Source organism: Eubalaena glacialis, chromosome 9, assembly GCF_028564815.1.
Source record: "Eubalaena glacialis isolate mEubGla1 chromosome 9, mEubGla1.1.hap2.+ XY, whole genome shotgun sequence".
Classification (NCBI taxonomy): domain Eukaryota; kingdom Metazoa; phylum Chordata; class Mammalia; order Artiodactyla; family Balaenidae; genus Eubalaena; species Eubalaena glacialis.
Window position 1 is genome coordinate 3,909,341 of NC_083724.1, and position 20,302 is coordinate 3,929,642.

The 20,302-nt window shown below is 60.5% G+C and overlaps 1 protein-coding gene and 1 long non-coding RNA gene across 4 annotated transcripts in view; one reads left to right on the forward strand and one right to left on the reverse strand.

Moving 5' to 3' along the window:
- The window catches only part of COL5A1 (collagen type V alpha 1 chain), a 159,650-nt gene that overhangs the window by 71,374 nt on the left and 67,974 nt on the right, over nt 1-20,302 (forward strand). For all 3 annotated transcript variants that reach the window (XM_061199681.1, XM_061199679.1, XM_061199680.1), the window contains exons 8-18: nt 550-717; nt 851-904; nt 5,497-5,538; nt 5,731-5,793; nt 11,430-11,504; nt 12,368-12,460; nt 13,956-14,012; nt 14,856-14,909; nt 15,250-15,303; nt 17,696-17,749; nt 19,070-19,123. In XM_061199681.1, coding sequence (XP_061055664.1) covers nt 550-717; nt 851-904; nt 5,497-5,538; nt 5,731-5,793; nt 11,430-11,504; nt 12,368-12,460; nt 13,956-14,012; nt 14,856-14,909; nt 15,250-15,303; nt 17,696-17,749; nt 19,070-19,123 — 768 coding nt within the window. The remainder of the gene's footprint in view (nt 1-549; nt 718-850; nt 905-5,496; nt 5,539-5,730; nt 5,794-11,429; nt 11,505-12,367; nt 12,461-13,955; nt 14,013-14,855; nt 14,910-15,249; nt 15,304-17,695; nt 17,750-19,069; nt 19,124-20,302) is intronic.
- LOC133097663 (uncharacterized) lies at nt 15,185-19,628 on the reverse strand. The gene is made up of 3 exons (XR_009702044.1): nt 19,609-19,628; nt 17,765-17,884; nt 15,185-15,202 (listed from the first exon to the last, which is right to left on the reverse strand). It is a non-coding gene; the product is annotated as an uncharacterized LOC133097663 (long non-coding RNA).

Here is a 20,302-nt window from a genome sequence, read left to right on the forward strand (position 1 = left end):
CTTGGAAAGTGATATCCCCTGTCTCAAAATCAGTGATCTCATTTACAACCTGGCACCAGTGTTGCCCGCCTCTTGGGGTTGTTGCCACGTCTTCGGATTGGAGAGGAGTTGAGCTCAGCCCATGGTCCATAGAGAATGCTTAAAAACAACCGTCGTGTGATGCTGAATTCTTGACGGCCACAGAGCAGACACACGGGGTTCTGATGGGTCCAGACCCCTCTGGTAGCGGGCATGGGATTAGGGGCTTGTTACCCCGAGACCCTGGGCCTGGGCTGGAGCCCCTGGTGGCCCCAGGTTCCCCAAGTACACGGTGCAGCCTGGTGCCGTGTGCCCGTCCTTCTGCAGCCCTGATTTGCCACGGGGTCTTGGGGGCTTTGGGGTGAGTTTCCCCGTCGTGAGAGGGAGACGATGACTCCCAACAAGTATAACCCCAGGCTACCCGTGTTCTGTGACCTCGGATGCCATGGTGCTTGGAGTCCCGGGGGTGGGGGCCTGTGCGTGTCCGTTACCTGGCTTCCTCTGGGTGACCCCTGCCGCCTTCCCTCTCAGCCGGATCCGCCTCCGGAGGAGGGGATAGATGACTTGGAGGGAGAGTTCACAGAAGAAACCATCAAGAACCTGGACGAGAACTACTACGACCCTTACTACGACCCCACCGTCTCCCCGTCGGAGATCGGGCCGGGCATGCCCGCCAACCAGGACACCATCTACGAAGGGGTGAGTGGCTAGGGAGGGTGCCTCCCCGGGCCCTTGCGGGGGGACCCCCTGCTTCATCAGCCGTATGGACTTGGTGTAATCTGTACCTTCTTCCTGTTCTCCCTCTCCTCTCTCTGCATCTTACAAACCCCAGATCGGACCACGGGGCGAGAAAGGTCAAAAGGGAGAACCTGCCATCATCGAACCAGTAAGACACGTTCTTATTGTCTCCCCGAAACCGGCGGGGTGGTGGGTCGAAGCTTGGGGCACGTGGCGGGTTAGGTAGGATGTGGCTGGACCTGCGGGACCCCTGCGCCTCTATGCCTGGGGCTACCACGAGGAGCTACGTGACCTCGTGGATGCCACACGCTGCTTCGAAAAGCGCCTGGGCAGGGGTAAGGTTCTGGACCTCGAATGAGGTTGTGGCTGCCTGGGATTCGAATGGGCCAGGACCCTTTGTGCCGCACACTTAAGATCCGGGCACATCACAGTGTGTCGATTTCTCCTTGATAAAAAGACTCGGCTTCTGGGAAGGAGGGAGCTCCCCTGGAGGGCAGAGGGGCTTAGCAGGCTGAGTGTGGACCAGGAGCGGCCAGTCTGGGGCAGGGAGCGTTAGCCACGGACCCAGCTCTCCACGCGGGCCGTGCAGCCATGTGGCTGCAGCTGGTGAAACAGGGAAGCCTGGTTGTCAGCCACGCCGAGGGGATTTAATAAAACAGCTCTGCACTGAAACTCCCACTGAGTGAGACCGCACCGTGCCAGGCTGGGGACGAGTTAAACAAAATGACTGTTGAGAACGTCTTAACCTTGGGATCATAGGCAAGAGGTCCCACGTGCACCTCGTGGGTCGGTGGGTGTTGGCGGGGGCCCCACTCTGTGTTGGCATGTCCTCTGCCCTCAGGGAGCCGTGCCTGGCCGGGAGCACCAGGGTCCACCCTGTGGCCTTTGGGCTGCCGAGGTCCAGGCCCTGAGCCGGGGCGGGCGAGGTGCCAGGTGATCAGCCAGGTAGGGGAGGGGTGCCCTGCAGCTGCACGTGGTGGGCATGGCATCACGGGCTGGGAAGCAGCTCTAAGAGTGGGGAGGGGCTGGCTGCCAAGGTCCACCCCTGCCACATCCTCCAAGAGCCAGAAGGAGGAGACCAGCATCCTGCACTCGACGGGTCATGAGGCTGGGGCCAGGCTCCAGCTTTCTCTACTGCCAGGACTTGGTTGCCCGACCTGGAGGCTCCAGGGCGCTTCCGATCTTGGGGCTTCTGGGACGGAGAACTGAGGTGACCCCCATCCTCCCGTGGGACTGGGAAGGTTCTTCTGGAACCTCATCCCCCTTAGAGGCACCTGAAGCCTGTGGCTGGGGCATCAGGACAGGGGCACTAGATGACTGTCCTGCTCTGTGCTCCCTGCCCCGCCCCCCAGGCCTGTCCCAGGGACGGGCGCATCCGCTCCCACTGGGCTGTGGCCACTGGGCACACACATCCTGCTCTCGGGCTGAGAACATTCCTTTTCCGGTGCTCCCCAAGGGTCCAAGGGAGTCAGGGCTTGTCTGGGGCCGAAGGATGGGGATGCAGAGGAAGTGGGCAGAGGGGCCGAAGGGAGACACCAGCACCAGGTGGCCCCTTGCTCGGCGACATGTAAAATCCTCACACCAAGTCCAGACTCAGGGAGGAAGGTGACCCTCGGGGAAGAGCAGTGCGGCCAGTGGTGCCACCTCAAGACACGGGGCTGCCGGGGACCCGCTCCAGTCCTTGAGGGGCTGTGTCAGAAGGTGGACCACACCCCGCGTGACTTCCCTGTGGTCCAGCTGTGTGCAGACCGCGGTCCAGATGGCCTTGGTCCCCGGTGGACTTGCCGCTGCCTCGGGTGCCTTCCGTGGTGTCCCTATCGCTTTGGTGAAAGGGGCATCTTGCCTGGGAAGAGTGGAACCCTCGGGCAGGCGGGGGCCAGGCTCTGTGGAGTCCTGGGTTTGGTCCTGGCTCTGGGAAGGCCTGGCCGGCACCTCGGTCAGGACGAGCTTCCTGTTCACATGTCCCCCAGACCAGGCTGCCCCTGTGTGAGAGCCGTAGCATCCCAGGCCCAGGCGGAGGGGGGTGAGAGTGGATGAGGTGTCCAGTTGCCAGGCTCCACCAGGCTCCAGCGGCGAGGGTGGGCCGGGGAAGCAGGCTGAGAAAATAGAAGCGGTCCAGCACAAATAGCATGTCTCCAGAAAGTGCATTTCATCTTTGTTCGGGGAGAAGTGAGCCATCTGGATGCAGTTAGGGAAGGATGCCCTCCCCTCTGGCCCCAGCGTTTGCTCCCGCCCAGCCCCCAGCCTGTTCGGAGTGTCCGAGGGGCCGAGGCCGGTCTCCCTGGAGACATCATGGAAACCGTTGGAATTTCTCAACCTGTAGCATCACCAGATGTCCTCAGAGTCTTAGCTCCCTATAAACAGATGGCCGAGTCCTGGACGACAGCCGACGTGGTCTTGCCTCAGCCGCGCAGGCGTCGCGGCCTGTGAAGGCTGGGTGGCTGTTTGCTCTCCCCAACCTGCCCCAGCGACCTCCTTCGGGGGAGCGTGGCTCACTGTGCATGGGGCTCTGGGAACCGGCTCCTTCTCTTTCCATCCATCCATCCATCCCAGGGACACAGGGGCTATTTCCCACTCAGACCTGGTACCCTCTGTCATGGGTCAGCAACACCAGTGGCTCCTTGACAGGACAGGAGTCCCTCAGCCGAGCGGATTCAGGTCAATCAGATCTGGTGCTCCTGGCTGCCCTGGGATCTCAGGGACCAGGCATCTCCAGATTCAACGTCCTGTATCATCTGGTGAAGCCCGTAACAGGCATGTCTGCCTTCCACTGTGGCTTAAGGAAGGTTTTCTTGGTCTGTGCTATGTAGCAGATGAATGGACCCCTGTGAAGGATTGTTTCGAGTTCTCAGCGGAGGCTGAGACCTTCCACCCTGGTGGGGTGTGGAGCGGGGCCAGTGAAGGAAGGCCATGGCTTCCCATGTCTTGGGAGCATTTCTCGTTGGGGCGGTGGCCAGGGGTCCATCCTTCACTGTACCTGGGAAAGCGCCAGCACCCCTCCACTGGGCTCATCCATCCAGCGGCCTCTGGCCCTTTCCGGGCCGACCTGGAATGATCCTCCCGTGAAAGCCCACCCACCGTGGCCCCCACTCCCTGAGAGCAGCGGTCGTGTGTCCGGGAAGACAGCTGCAGTTCTGCAGGGTCCACGGCAGCCTGGGGTTTCTCTCTTAACCCTCGCTCAGTTCTGATTCTCCTCAGCTGCCTTTGTCAGAGGAGGAAACAGGAGAGTGGGACCGATGAGGTCATTTGGATGAACTCTCTGTGCGCATCTCGTGTACACACGTCTCTCTGAGTGCACATCTGTGTAAACACTGGGTGCATCCTCCCAGCGACTGGGCAGCCCTGGTGGGGAGGGTGAGGGGCTTGGAGGGGACGTGCAGCCCCTGGCCTGGATGCCCCGCACTGGGGGGTGTCGGACACCTGTGCTGACCTGGTGCCTGTCCTGGGCACACCCTCTTACTCCTAGGAGGCAATTCCGGGTTTCACAAGAGGACTGTTCACTTTCAAAGAAAAGCCCAGGGCACAGCAGCATTGATCAGCCCCAGAGAGAAACAGCCCGAGCCTGCTTTGTTCCGGGGAAACAGGAGGCAGGTCTGCCACTGGGGGCCAAGTGTGTCCAGCCCTCTCACCGCTGTCTCGGCCGTCACAGGAATTCACTGGGAGGAGGGGTCCACGGCAGCCAGGCGCCCCGTGTGAGGCTGAAGCCTGCCCAGCCGGGCCGGACAGAACCCACCGGGTCCCAGGACCCCCAGAAACGATCCACCACGGTGTTCTCAGTATGCAGACCCTTGCAGGGGCCAGAGGTCCTTCCCTCCCTGGAAGGCCACGCGTTGCCTCTGACCCCTGAAGTGGGCATGGAACACAGAGGACACTGGGGCCTGCCTGACCTTGGTGTTGACTGGACAGGCGTAGAGAGGAGGCCCGCGCTGGGAAGGTGGCTGAAGCCGAGGCCTGAGAGCCGGAGCCCCCAGGCCGGGAGCTCTGTCCGCAGAGACCTGAAGCCTGCTCTCCCCTCCACTGCCCATGCCGACTCCAGGGCCCAGGCTGACGGGGGGCAGGAGGCCTTGTCCCCATCTGGGGGGAAAGACAGTGAGGCCTGGGGGCCAGAGGCAGCATGGACCTCGGCTCCGCCGGGTGAGGGGCTAGAGGAGGAGGGCAGCTGAGTGTCCAGTGGACTTGGCTGTGTTTCCCATGTGGAGGGAGGAGGGGGTGGAGACCCCATTGTGGCTTGTCCGAGCAGTTGGGCCTAAAGGTTCTCTAGGCGGGGACCTCAGCCTGCGGTGCCCTTTTCTCTTGTCCTCCCTGAATCCACCGGGTGGTCGTCTCTCCACCCTCACTGGGCCCTGGTCCTGGGGTCCACTGCTCCCTCAGGCCGCCGTCACCAGGGCCTGCCTGGGCACTGCCCCCTGGGCACAGGAGGGCCAGAGGCGTGGCCGGGGAGTCCTGGGACCCCTCTCTCCTCTGGACGCTGTTCTTGAGGGAAGCCTGTTGGTTCCTGTCTGGCTTGTGGCTGCCCTGGAGACGCTCAAAGGACGGTCACCGTGGCCCCCATTCCAGAGGCTGGGGACCCTTCCCAGGACGGAGGGTGCAGACCCAGAGGCCCGAGACTGTGGTCCTCTGGTCCACCCAGCATGGAGGGCTTCCTCAGGGTGGGGATCTGCTAGGGGCCGGGCCCACTCGGGGTCTGGGGATGGAGGGAAGGGGTCCTGGAGTCTCAGACGCTCTCCCTGTCTCTTCCAGGGCATGCTCCTGGAGGGACCTCCCGGCCCCGAAGGCCCCGCGGTAAGTGTCCCATTTTATTTCCCGTGACTTGTGGGAGGCGCTCGGGGGTGGAGGGAGACCCCTTAAAGCTCCCAGATGGAAAAGAGGGGTAAACGCCCTGGGACCGGCACTTTCTCAAACCCTCTCCTGGCCAGGCGGGAACCGCCCTGTGGCTGCATCTTTAACTCTGCCTGATTTTATTTTTAATTCTAGGGTCTCCCAGGACCACCAGGAACGATGGGTCCCACTGGCCAAGTGGGTGACCCTGGAGAAAGGGTAAGGGCGGCTCAGTCCCCTCGGATCACGGGCTCTGTGGCCTCGTCCGGGCGTCCTCCCTGCTCGGGGAGCAACCTTGACCTCACCTGTGTGGGTGACCGCAGTACATTGACGTCCCCAAATTGCCCCGCCCCCTCGCATCTCACGCCACCCCTTAGTGCGTCCACTCTCTTCAGATGTTTAGGGGGCCGACTGTTGCCTGGTCCTGAGCTGGAGGCAGGAGACCCCTGCAAGAGTGAGCCTCAGCCGGGCTGTGGGCCCCCCGGCGGGTTCCAGGGGCCAGCTCACAGTGGCGGCCCTGCATTAGGGTAGCGATAACAACAGCTGCAGTGGCCAAAGAGCTCTGGTGCTGCCTGAGCGTCCCACAGGATCTGAATTATCCTCCCTCAATACGAGAACTTCATTGGCCTTAAGACCCCCTCGCTCCAGCTTCCTTGTTGGAAATCTAGCAACAGACACAGAAAACTTGCTCTGGGTCAGAGACCATCTTGGGGTCACCCTAGCCAAAGGGACCATCCTGGGGTCACCCTGATCAAAGGGACACATCCTGGGGTTGTCCTGGTCAAAGGGACCATCCTGGGGTCTCCCTGGGCAAAGGGACACATCTGGGGGTCACACTGGTCAGAGGAACCATCCCCGGGTCGCCCTGGGTGGCTGCCGGAGAGATGCAGGCTGAGCCCAGTTCTCGGCAATTTCGTTCCGACTCCTAGTGGGCGTTTGGGGGTACTGCAGCCCTGTGGGTTCTCGTCTAGCTTGACTTTTTTTTCTTTTTGTTTTTCTTGCTGGTCTAATGAATATCGATGTGAGCACAGTCAGACTGGGAGCTATGATCGGGTGTAGTTGTACATGAGAGACACTGGGGGCGTGTGCGCATCCTAACAGACCTTTATCCCCAGCGCCTGGCACACTGCCCAGAGCAAAGACCTCACGGTTTTGGGGTGGACAGTGTCTGGGTCTGGTCCTGAGGAAAGGCGGCTGGGGTCTGCTTCCAGGGGGTGTTTGGCTGTCAGGTGCTGGGGGCTTTGGGGTGATGCTCAGGGTGATGTGAGGTGATGCCCGCAGACAAAGCAGGCGGCCGCGTGACCTCTGAGGGCAGCCGGATCAGACTGGGCACCAAACAGGATTCTCTGCCATGTTGCTTCCCTGTGGCCAGTGGCTTTGGGGGCAGAGTAGGTGGGCCTTGCTCCGTGGCTGGCCTGTGACATGCTTGGCCTTCCCATACTTCCCATGCCGCTCCTGCCTCTGCCACAGTTGAAATTCCAGACAAGCAAGTGAGGGGCCTGTCCTCTGCCCACCCCTGAACCCACACCAGTCGAGCTCTGCCCCAGGGGCTGCAGTCTCTAACCCAGCTCACTCCAAAGGTCTGGGAGTGGATGGGGGGTGATAGCCGTGTCCCCCCACAGAGCCGTCCTCAGATGGACCCAGGGGTGTGACTGAGTCCAGATGTCAGTGAGAGAGGACGGCCTGCCATAGCAGACATCTTCTCTCTTAGACGTAGGGAAGGTCGCCCCCTTTCCTGTGGGGGTGCCTCCCTCCCTGCAGAATCGGGATGCACTTGATACCCTCGGGGCCAGAGAGTAGCAGGGTCAGTGGTGACTCTATATCATGTCCACACAGCCCGGTAATGACGCTGCCATGGGCATAGCTTCTCCAGCCCCTTCTCCCGGTTGTTGAGACCTCAACCCCTCTCCCCCACCTCTTTACGTTTCAAGGGTTGGGCATCCTTTCGAGATTTTGCTTGAGGGTCTTTTCTGTCCTTTAAAAGGCTTGTAAGAACCCCCGTTATTACACGCACGGAAAGCGTGATTCACAGGTGCCTGCATTGCTCCCCAGGGCCAGCTGGGACGATGCCCAGCTATGTCACCACCTGCCCCCCTGGCTGGCTGGATTTACACTCAGGGCCAGGGGAATGGACACAGGCTGGGTCCCTGCAACTTGGCTGAGAGGCAGAGTCCACTGAGGCCCATAGGAAGCTTTTAGCTTCGCAGAGGCCGTGGTGAGTGACCGCCGATGCCCGCAAGGCAAGGTTGTCCGACCATCTCCTGCCTTCTGGGGGCAGGACAGGCGGCTCCGCCTTCCAGTGCCCCTGTGTGCCCAGGACATCTTTTATGGGGCCATCCAACCTGGGACACCTGGTTACTTACCTGTTCCACACAGCCAGGTATCTCTGTGATGTCCTGGCCACAAGCCACGGTAACACGGGCCTTCCCTGGGTGTGTTGGGGCCACGTCCTCTCTGTGACCTGGTCGTCCCCCCTCCGGTGCTATCAATGAGGCATCACTAGGATTGAGCCGGGGCCACCTGAGTCGTCTTGTTAACCTCTTGAACCCCCTAGAGGCCAGAAAGACCCTTTTTCATATTAGGGAGCACATGGGGAGGACCTTTTGAGCTGGGACAAGGCTGAAAGTATCGATAGAAACACCTCAGTGCCTCCCTCCAGGCCTGTCGGGCTTCCCAGGCTCAGAAGACCTCAGTGAGCTCCGCTGGGACTTCCCGGCCCCCTCCTGCTGCAGGGCCAGCTGAGGCTCCTGGTGGGGTGGGAGCGTGCATGGTGCCAGCTTCCCCCAGGGCTCTGGCCCCGGCCGCAGATGTAGCCAGATGTAGTAGATCTGTAGTTTTCAGATCTAGAGCAGGAGCTGACCCCTAAGAACTTCTCTGGCCTCTCCCAAGCTGTAATTGCACAGGAGCTGGCCTGAAAAAAAAACCCACTGATATTGAGGATCTGAGGATTGGTGCGTGTTCCTCTCCTTTTCTGGGTCTTTCTAAGAGCAGAGGCAAAAATATCTCAGCATAAAGACTCCCCTGGTCTTTGCAGCTCCCTCCCCGACCCTGCTGCTTTTATTATGAGAAGCAGCTCGGCTTTGCAGCTGGTGCTGAGCCCTGGGCTCCTGGGTTCAGCCTGGGGCCTGAGTCTACAGCCACTTTCAAAGGGTCTGAGCTCTCTGTCCCCTCATCTCCGTGCCAGAGTGACGCCAGGACGGCCTCAGGAAAACCCTCTGTTAACCGTGAAAGGGGTGCCTTGTTTCTTTACCTCGTCTACGTGTGACCAGCCCCGCGGTGCCAGTGCTTTAAAACATTTCCGTTTGACCAACTTAGGCCACTGATCAGAAAACACACAAAGGCCAGGTGACTTTTCTTATTTCGCCTTGAGCCTGGTGGCTGGAGCATGCCCCATGTCTGACAGGCCGTGGACAGAGTGAGCCACGTCATCAGCCTGCATTCAGAGTCCTGAAGGGTGGGAAGGCAGCTGTGATATAGCCCCATCTTTTGGCTCAGGGGACAAAGTCTTTGAGTTACAGACCTCAGTGCTTGGCAAAGCTCGGCTGATGATTTTTTCAAGCCGTGGTAAATACAGGTGCGGGCGAGGGGACACGCGGGACTGACATAAGGTTTTAAAGTGTCGGAAGGATTCACGGGGCGGTTTTCTCCCGCAAACCTTCTCTTTCTCACAGGGTTTCCAGGTTTTCCTTGTCCATCTATGCCTACGCTCTTGGGAATCACGCTGGGTGTAATTAAAGCATGCCAGCGTGAGGGTGAAATAGTTTTGGGGCCCCTGAGGTTGAATTTTCACCCTCCATGGCTTAGAAAGAGCAGGAGGAGGGTCTTTGAAAGTGGAAACAGTGGATGAGGGGCCGCCCCAGTATGCTTCCTGGTTTCCAGTGCTACACACACACACACACACACGCACACACAGGCACGCGCTCACCACGTGGACACCACATGGACGGCATCTTGTCCCTGGGAGACACGGACCCTAAGCTTTGAATTGGGGGTTTGATTTGGGATCGACTCAGCAGCAGAAAGCTCAGCTGTGAACCGCTATCAGCATTGGATTTCCAGGAGGAAATCTGGGTGGCAAAACACGTTCTGGATTTTTCTTTTTTAAGCAAGTTTTATTTTCTGAGAATTTTTTTTTTCTGAAATGGCAGGCAAGGACCATTTGGCTGTATCCATTAGCAAAAAGGGGAACGGGAATCCTTTGACCCAGCAGTTCTGCTTCTGAGGACCTACCTAAGAAAGATGCCTGGGAATTCCCCGGTGGTCCAGTGGTTAGAACTCCGTGCTCTCACTGCCACGAGCCCGGGTTCGAGCCCTGGTCGGGGAACTAAATCCCGTATGCCGCGCAGTGTGGCCAGAAAAAAATTAAAAAGAAAGAAGGAAAGAAAGATGCCTGAAGACGCATCATGCAGCCTATGTCCTAATGAAAACTGGAAATGACCTAAACGTGCATCAGAGGGGGATGGATTAAATAAATGATGAGTCTGCAATGTGTGGCCATTAAAATGAATGCGGCCAAGCTCATAAATAGGCCACGATGTGCAGCAGAGGAAAAGGGCCAATTGCAGGACAATATGGACAAGATGACCTCGTGAAAAAGGAGGAAAACCGCCCCCCTGGCCACGCACCCCTAGACTAACGGACGTGATACATATCGGGTGTTCAGTGCCTGTGCTTCTGGCCTTTCTGGACACGTACAGGATTTTAGCCCTGGTTACTTCTGGAGGAACGAGAGGGAACTTTCACTTTTCCCTTTGTGTGAATCTGTGTTATACCACATTTCACAAGAACGGGGATCGGTCCTGGAGTAAACATAACCACTGAAGAAAAGACGGTGTTAGTTCCGGCCCAGGCAGTGCACACCCTTCTGGGTCATTCCGGGATGGAGCCCCCCAGGTGCTTGGTCTTCTGGGCCGGGGAGTCAGTCTGTGTCTGAGCTGGGAGCATCGTGCTGTGGTGGTGTTTGCACACTCGGTTCGAGGGCTGGACCCAGCATCCCTCGCAGTGGGGCCTATGGTGGTCTCTTTCATTGAGGAGGGGGAGCTAAGCTTCATCTGTCTGCAGACAGACCTCGTCCCCCGCAAGCTGGTTGGGAGTCTGCCTGCGTTAGTGAAAAGCTGAGCGATAAAACGCTTTTTTGTCAATAAGCCGTATTATTCGTGTTACGTTCACATAGGCCTGACTTGGGCCAGGATCAATTAGAGACTCTGTCGGCGGGGTGCGGGGGGGTGGGGTGCTGTTATGATGAGCTGGAGGTATAATGTTTGTACAGAGGTGGGGCCTTGAATTGCTTGAGAGCACTGGTGTCCCGTGCACTGTCCTCCCGGCGACTCCGGTCCCGCACGTCTGTCCAGACAAGTGCATGCTTTCTGTCTGGTCTCTGCTCCACCCGCAGAGCCGAGGGCGCGTGAGGAGGGGCCCCTCGCTGACCGTGGACGAGCTGGCCCTCTGAGCAGCCAGCGCAGGTGTCCTTGGGCTGCCCCGCCCAGGTGGGACACCTGACAGGGACGTTCCTGAGGTTATTCCTGGGGTCGTGGAAGCCCCAGCACCCTGCCCCCAACCACCTCCCGCAGTGTGGCCTCTGCCCTCCACCCCCCGCCCCCATGGCAGGCTCCAGCCTTTCTGTCTCTGATTCCTCTGGATCCGCTCAGGCCTCCCTCCATCCTCCTCCCTGTCCTCAGCCCACAGCGAAGCCCCCTCCTCTGGGCTTGGGGTCTGCACATCCCTTTCCTGGGGTCCTGCGTTGCTCTGTGCTTGTGCAGTGCGTTTCCTGCGGGCCCTGACTCCGCCCCGTCACCCCGTCCCAGCCCAGCTCCGCCCCGTGCGCTGACCCACTCTCCTGGCCCCTCTGTCCACAGGGTCCCCCTGGACGCCCAGGCCTTCCTGGGGCTGACGGGCTGCCCGGCCCTCCTGGAACCATGCTCATGCTGCCTGTGAGTGTCCTTACTTGGGGGCTGGGGGCGGGGGTGGCCGGGTGGGTGGGCTCGGGGCTCCAGGTGCGACGGGGGAGTGGGGCCCTGGGCTGTTTCCAAGGGGGTCGATCACCGGGCCGAAGACTAGCTCCATCCTGGGCCGACTGTCTTGTAGAAACAGCATCCTTGGGGCTGTTCTGCTGACATGGCAGGGTGGACACCGGGGTCAAGGTCTCCACCTCTGCTGGTGTCCAGGGCTGGCCCCTCCGAAGGGGACGGAGTCCAGCTCTGTGGGAAGCTGTGTGGTGTCTGCTTCCGTCACCACACACCTGCCCTCTCCACTTGGACCCCCGTGCCAGCCGGTCCCTCCTTGAACTTGACCTGCTCATGACTTTGCGGGTCGTCACGGGGAGCCCAGGCCGGGAGGGCGAGTGTGTGGAGGGCTGGTCTGGGCCCATGTCAGTTTCTCCGTGAGCCCGTGTGCCCGGGAGGCTGGGTGCAGCTCGGGAGACCCTGCGTGGACCTGTTGCCTCCCTGCTGGGCCTCAGTGCGGGGTTTGCACTGGGCCCTGGGCTTTTCCTTGCAATAAGTCGGGACCGTGGGGTCTCAGATGAGATGCCGCAGGTGCCAGAAAGGGCTTCCCGGCTGCAGGGAGGCTCTCCGGGTGGCCCCAGGGCTGAAACTGGCCGGTGGGGCTGGAGCAGCTCTGTGCTGGCAGAGTCGGGTGGTGTGACCGAGACGGGGTCTGGGGCTGGAAGCTGCCCATCCAGACTCTCCAAGGCTCTGCTGTTGCCAGAGAGGCCGATGGGCACCGCCTCAGCCCTGGGGTCCAGAGTGGGCACCACGTCGGTGTGCCCTTGGTGACCCCAGTCTTACACCTACAGTTCCGGTTCGGAGGGGGCGGCGATGCGGGCTCCAAAGGACCCATGGTCTCAGCCCAGGAGTCCCAAGCTCAAGCCATCCTCCAGCAGGCCCGGGTGAGTGGTGCCTGGGGCCGGGGGGCTGAGGGGTCAGAGCCCGGCCCCATGGGGCTCGGAGCCCAGCTTGGAGGGGAAGTGCCTCTGGCCAACTTGGGTGTGCTTGCCTGAGAGTCAGGAGCCTGCGGGGCTCCAGTCATCCCTGTGCATTTGGGGGACCCGGGTGAGCACCAGGAAAGGTGGGGGAGGTTTCTTAGGGGTTCCTTGCCCACACCGAGGGTCCAGGTTCCTGGATGAGGACTTGGCTGCTGAGCCCCTCTGGCACCTGCTGACCCCGTGCGCCCAGCTTCAGCCGTCTGCTGCCCTCCCCTGGGCTCTGGGGATGGAGAGACCCCCCATGTACTCCTGGAAGGGGCTCCCTGTGATGGGGCTGGGCTGAGCCTGACGCCCCGGGGAGAAAGCCCGTGGACCCCAAAGCCCCTCGCTCAGCCTGGGGGGTCCCGAGGAGCACTTGCCCCATTACTGCTCTGCTCTTGGCAAATGAGCTGATTAGTGAATTGTGTTTTTAATTGACGAGGCTCCAGGTTGCTGACTGCCTGTGATAAGAGCAAATGCCACCCGGCGGGGTGGGTGACCCTTCAGTGGAGTGCCTGTAATGGGGCATTGCAATAAGCTGCTAAGTAGTCCCTTGTTTGGCAATATTTATGTAGCTCTGGCGCAGCGGATAGATGCTAATGATCAGAACGTGTGGATAATGAATTACAGGGCGGCGGGTACTGAGTTGTTGCTATGGAACAAATTGCCGTGTGATATAATCAGCGGGTAACAAACCCCATCACCTGCCACCGGATTTATTGACGGGCCGGCCTGGCTGGCCTTTGAATCTGTGTGTGTTTTGACTGAAGTCAAGTGGGCGATGGGCTCCCAAGAAGATTTTATAACACAAAATCTTCCGAAATTAAAATGGCATCATGCAGGGGAAACAGTCTCAGAGTGGCGTGGAGGAAGCCCTTTAAGAAAGCAGGTTGAGCTGTGTGGTGGCAGCTGGGAGGCGTGGAGCCACCTGGACAGGTATCTAGGTGGGGCCCTGGGTGGCTGAGGCTCCCTGGCTGCCTCTTCTGGGATGACTTAGTTCACCCTAGGAGGGCTCCCCGATACCTCCCCGGTCGCTGGAAGTGCCTCTCGTGGAACCCTAACCCAGCCCGGAAGCGGGGCTGCTTTTCAAGCTTACTCTGCGGGGTGCAGGGCTGAGGGCAGGTCCTGCCTGTGCGAGGCTGGCTGGGGAGAAGGAAGCAGTCAGCAAGAGGCTCTGAGCACCCACGTGGGTGGACCGCCCATCCCCAAAGTGGGGAGTGGGCACCCACCCGGCCCCCACCCCACCTCTGCCGCTCCGTTTGTGGTTGTCGCCGGGAGCCCAGAGGATTGGAGAAAGTGGGTTTGGGGGTCCATGTGACCTCCTCCCCCAGAGGCTCCTCCCCCCTTCCCACCTGGCCCGTCTCACCTATCGGTACAGGTAAACCAGCCATTTCTCAGCGTGTCCCGTTTTCCCTTGCAGCTGGCGTTGAGGGGGCCGGCTGGCCCGATGGGTCTTACTGGGAGACCCGGCCCCATGGTAAGTAGTCATGGGGGAGCCTGGGGGAGCCTGGGGCGTGGGGTGCCGTCCCCCCCCCCCACCAGCCCATCAGGCTCCCAGCTTATCCAGGTCAGAGCACACTTTACATCACTGGGACCTTGGGGCAGGAGGGGCCTGGGTGGGCGGGGCCTGTGGTGCCCTGGGGGCTGGGAAGCCCTCACACTTGCACTGGCTACGACTTTACCTCCTGACCCCGGGGGCTCCTAGCCTCTTTCTTTTGAGGCCGCCATCCCTCTTTATAGTTGAGACCACCTCAGTGTGGGGCAGACCCCGATTCCAGCCCCCTGCCCGGCCCCTGCTGCGCGAACCTCGGGCAGCCAGGCACACCCGGGGCAGTGAAGGGGGCCCCCGGGGGTGTGCATGGCCCTTGAAGCTTGCAAGGAGCCGGAGGATTGAAGCGCACGGTGCCCCCATCCCCATTCCCCATGTGGGGTGGGCTTGGCCCCTGGCCCCAAGTCTGCATCGGTGCCCTCCCAGCATCTGGGGATCTTGCCCTGCAATGGGCGAGGATGTCCACACACGGCCCCGGGCTACGGGCTGTGACAGACCGTGGTCAGATCCACCCTGGAGAGAAGCGAGCGTGTTCTGAGCTCGTGGCCCTCGTGCGCGCCACGGTCCAGGATTTCCCTCAAACCTGGGAAGAGATGCAAACAAGGAAAAGTTACTGCTTGTCCCTCGGGTTCTGTCCAAGGCAGCCGGCCGGGCTCTGTGGGAGCCCTGCCCACGGGCCAGTCCCGTGTCCCTTCTGCTTCCCGGCCCTTCCCCAGTCACCCCTACAGCCGGTACCTGCCGGGCGTCCCCTAACCAGACGTGTCTCCCCAGGGCCCTCCCGGGAGCGGAGGTCTGAAGGGCGAGCCGGGAGACATGGGGCCTCAGGTACGTACCCCCCTCACCTTCCTCTGTCTGAAGGGGTGCCCCCCGGAAGGCGGTGCCCCCGATGCTGCATTTTGTCAAAGAAGTAGCGGGAGTTGCCATCACCTGATGCAAAGCTGGATGCAGAACAGCAGTGGTGTCTGCAGCAGGGGACCGAGCTGGCTGTTTTCGGTCCCCGCCCTCACTCAGGGCAGTGGGTCCTGCACCCTGTCCGGCCGTTGCCCACGTGCTGGCAGCTGGGACAGTAGCCACGGGCCAGGTGGACGAGCACGGGAACCAGGCTTTGCTTTTTCCCTCTGAAAAACAGACACGCTACTGACCTTTGTCCTCTGGTTCCCGACAGGGTCCCCGGGGTTTGCAGGGCCCACCTGGCCCGTCAGGAAAGCCTGGAAGAAGGGTGAGTAGTTCTCAGCGACAGCGGCTGGGCCATGGATGGGGTGGGAATCTGCGGTGCGTTTGCCCCGGTCATGCTGCATCTTGCTGGCTAGGCTTGGCCCAGCTGCTCCCCTCCCTTCAGAGGGCGTGTCTGTGTCCAAGGCTGGGTGGGTCCCGTTCCACGGGGGGCAGCGAGCTCCCCCGCCCCTGCCCCCAGCCTCTGTTCCGAGCATGTGAACGTAGTTCAACAAACATGTTTAATTAAAGCAGTTTCTCAGGCTCTTTGGGAGCAAGTATGGAAAAGACAAAATGATCAGTGATCCTTTCTTTGGGGGCAGCCTCATTTCTCCAGAAATGGCTTTGGTTTGGGGGAAATGGCCGGCCGGCTGCTCGGGCCCCCTGCACCTTACCTGTGCTCCTAGACTCCTGGATTCTCTGGTTGGGTTGTAATTTTAGTGGATGGAACTGCTTTGCTTCCATACGACCGTGGCTACTGACAGAGAGCGTGCATTTATAACCTAATATAAATTAATGAACACCATCCAGACGAGCTCGGGAAATCCTAATTAACCCACATCAGATTCTAACTAGTGGATCTTTTCATCAAGTGAATCTTTCTACTGAATGAAAAGATTACTCGTTCTTGTGTTATATTTATACCTAGATGAACCCCTGCAAGGAATGGTGGGTGGCCACTGAGCTGCCAGTTCCTGCTTTAGCTGCAAAGGCAAAAATGAATAATTCCTTAGTGGTTACAGGGCCTCTGTCCCGGGAGTTAATTGTAGTTACAAGGGAAGTGATGGAGTGCGCAGCATTCAGGCATGGCTGTCTCATGCTGGCCCCTCAAGGCTGCAGGTTCACAGATGGTGGAGGGGACCCAGGCACGAGGCAGAGGGGTGCACAGATGATTCTAAAAGGGCCACTGATGCCGGAATTCAGTGATGCTTGGTAGACAGTGAGGTGGTTTATCTTGGATCTGGTTCTGAAAAGCATTTTATTTCTTTGAGGGTCTTTTGTATCTCTGTAAACACTTACTGTCAAGTTTCAGTGGAAACGGTATCTCGGTCAGGGCGAGGTGAAAACTGAAAAGGGAAAGATGCCAGTGATGGTTCGTAGTGTGACTCGTGGCAGTGACCACTGGCATCAGGGCCGTGGATACGCATGTGCTGGAGGAATGAGGCTGGAGAGGAGGGGACGGCGGGAGGGGCTCAAGGCCTCATGGCGGGCTGTCCCTTTAGTTCTTTGTGCTGTGCGGAGCCCGTCAGCGTGAGAGAAGCATCCGGACATTTGCCCACAATGTCCTGCAGTGAAATCCTGTCAACTCTTCTGACAAATTTCTCTTGATTTCTGAAAGCGTTTGGAAATTTGAGGAGAGGCTCCCGGTCGGCCCCTCTGTTCACGGGGTCATGTCTGCGTTGCGCCTGGAGCTGCGTTGCTCGGGAGCATGTTCCGAGCTGACTTTTCATCCCTGGTAGTTCCTTGTAACCTTTAACCTGGGGTGCGCAGGCCGCCTCCTGGTGGTCCCCCCAGACCCTCGCCGCTTTCGCGCTGCCCTCCCTGTCCTGGTTGTGCTGTGAGGCCTTTCTGCCTGTCGGCGCAGCCCCGGTGCCCCTGGCGAGGCCTCTTGGATCAGGCACTTGTGGCCTGGAGAGGAGGTGCTATTTATTGATCCAGGCCGGCGTTTTATGCTCAGCTGCCTGACGATCCTTATCAGCGAGTGGACATCTGCCTTGGTCCCCGCCCCCATCTAGGTGGCCTCACGCCTGGCAGGCTCTCCTGGGGGACTGCGGCCTTTATCGGGGACCCTGGTAGGTCCGGGCCCTGTCCTCCAGCCCCAGGTGGGGACCGTGGGCCTGCTGCCCCAGCTGGAAGGAATGGCCGTGGGAGTGGCCCCCGGGCACGGAGGGTCGAGCTCACCGTCCAGACCCCGCCTGGGGGCGGCTGCATGGCCTTCGAGAGCCAGCCCACCCCTCTGGGCCTCACTTTCCTCCCCGTCCATCGCACTAACCAGATGCTTTCTCTCGCCCTGTGGCTCTCTGGGCTTTCCCTTGATGTCAGCTGGTGGACAGGACATGTGCAGATGTCAGGGGCGGGCTCTCTCCTGGGTTGTGAAGTGGGTCCCACGGACCCACACGGCCCCTCGGTCGCCCCCCATCACACTGTCTCGTGCATGCCACGTCCTCACCAACACGGAGGGGCGAGCACGTTAGCCCCGCCCCAAAGCTCAGGATGGCGAGGCTCGGGAAGACCAGAACCTGCGTACAGCAGCCGGGACTCTGGATTGGGGTCCTCTGGGCCAGCCTTCCCCCCGGGGCTGTGGAAACCTCTGCTTGGTGTCACAGGAAGCCACCGCTCAGAGGTCTCGGTAAGCCGGTCACTCCTTTGTACTGACTGCTTGCCCCGCTCCATTCCAGGGGCGAGCTGGCAGCGACGGAGCAAGAGGGATGCCTGGACAGACCGGCCCCAAGGTAAGTGCTGCTCACCGCCTCCTGGTGCCCGTTCCTCGGTCAGCGTCACCACGGCATCGGCACGTGTTTATGTGGCGGATACGGTTGTGATGACACGTGATGACTCGGACATCGGCTCTCGTCCGGGGGTAGGACCTTGGGGGTTGGAAGGTGCACTTTGGATCAGCTCCTCTGGCACGTTGACACAAAGACAGGGGTTGGTGGGGTGAATTTCATGGGTCACTCACAAGTCCAGGGGGCAGGAAGTCCTCTCGCCTAGATTTGGGGTGTCTGAGCTCTCCGGAGTTGCAGGGCGCGAGTAGACTGCGCGTGGGTGACTGTGGAGCTGCGGCGTGTGCGTGTGCCCCGGGGGCAGCCGCTGGAGCCCAGGGGAGCCCCACCCCTCCCGGCTGCGGAGGTTCGGTGTGCCCGTCCCTGTCCCCGAATCTGGGATGAAAGTCCCGCTGTTCTTGGTCCACCCGTCCTCCTCGGCCCTGGAAGCGTTTGTCCAAGCCCGTACAAGGTGCTGGGGGAAGTGCTGACTTTCTCCAGCGAGGAGCCCACAGTGGGGACAGCATCTGTTCTCAGGGGTCCCCAAACCCACCACGGGGCACTGCACCTGCTCCCCCAGTAACTGGCCTGGTCTGGCCCTCGGGTGATCCTCTGAGTCCCGAGCGAACGAGCGGCCCTGGTTTTCAGGGACATGCGGTGACAGAGGAGGAGAAGCTTCCTGAATCTGTCCCGGTAGATTATGGTCTTCTTTCAACAACAAAAGTATTCAAGCCTGAACTAGCCTTCTCTTGACTTCAACCCCACATGGCTTGCAACACCCATGAGGTGGGGAGCTGGACTCCGGGAGGCCACCTGGGTGGCAGAAGGAGGGCTGGCTGGGGAGCTGGGGTGCCCGAGGGTGGGCGGAGCTGGGCCATCCGCCAGATGGGTAGGCGCACCTGCTGTGTGCGGGCGGCACTCTGAGCCCCGAGGGTGTCGTGATAAGAGACACAGGCAGACGGCAGGTGCACGCACACTCACACACACACACACACACACACCCCGACTTTGCAGCCATGACCCCAAACACTGAGGTCTCAGGACCCTCCAGGCCACTGTCTGTGGCTCTGCGACAGAAGTCATCTCTCTGTTTGCAGCCTTTGTTGGTGTTTTGGGGAAACGCGTTGGGAATATGGACCCAAGGCTGTGGAATGTGTGATGGGGCGGCGGCCAGGGGCCCCACCGCGGGGTCCTGGGGCCCCGGGTGCACAGGCGCTGCGTAGACCGCGGCCCGAGGCAGGTGGAGGGGCCGTGTGGCACGGGCTGAGCTGCCCTCTGTCCTCCTCGCAGGGCGACCGTGGCTTCGACGGCCTGGCTGGGCTGCCGGGAGAGAAGGGCCACCGGGTGAGTGTTTCCTCTCTGGGAGCTGCTGGGGGACGTACTGTTGGCAGCCTTAGGCTTCCTGGGGGGTTGGGCACTCGATTCCAAAGTGGTCGCTGATGAGCCTCATGGGGGTGGGGCAGTGGGCTTGGACGTGGGCATGACATCCCTGGGGATGGAAGGTCAGCCCAAGGAGAGCGTATTTCACACCCACAGCTGATGGCGAAAGAGCCAGTGGCCCCCTCGAAGGGAAGAGGCAGGGAATGTGGAGCTCCCGTGGGAAACCCACTCTGTTAAGGGGCCCTCCGCACCTTCAGGAAACTCAGTGGCTGCCCTTTTGGGAGCCCCCGAGGACCCTTCTCACCATTAAAGGGGCGACTCCAGGAGGTGGGCTGGTCCCACGTGGCCACCCCGTGGATGGGAGTCGGGGTGCACGCTGCAGCCGGGGGCCCGCCTGTTATCTTGCCCGGTCCCATGTGTCCCCACGAGATGATCTTTGCAGCCCTTACCTGTTTTCTTTGATGTAGATGATGCCTCTTTCATGTTTTGGCATATCCTGGACTTGCAGGCACACGCGTGTGTGCACGTGAACACACATGCACACACACACACGCTGTTGATTTTGTCGTAAGGGTCACCCATCATGTCTCTGCCGCCCTGAGAAGTAGCTCTTGCGCCTTAGCCAAAGCTGCTTCGCCCACATTCTCCGACACTCATGGGGAAACCGGGGGGAAGGGCCAGTCCGTGGGACTGACAGACGAGCACGTATTGAGCACCGATGGTGTGCAAGGCCTGAAGCTGCAGGGGTATCAGGTGGACCAGCGCTGACCTTCACAGTCCAGAGAGTCCGCCCGCCTTTCAGGGGGCGGTGTGGGGCTGGGGTGTGCCCCTGCTTCACACGGAGAGGTCAATAGGGTGCAGCTCAGACCCTGCCTCGGTGTTCTGGGGTGCCCGCCGGTCCCTGGGTGCCGGTCCAGCCCGCCCTCCTCCAAGACACCGAGTCCCGGGGTGAGAGTCCTGCCAGACAGCTTTGCAGCCTGTCACGCCAGGAGGCCCCGTCTCCAAAGGGGTCCTCTGTGACTCTGGGAAAGTCTTGGGAGGGGGTTGGGATTTTCAGTCTCAGAAGCAGAGAAAGACGAAATGGGGGGCTTGAGACAGCCGTGCGTGTCTTCCCGCGTGCCTAACGCTGACCCTGCTTGGCTT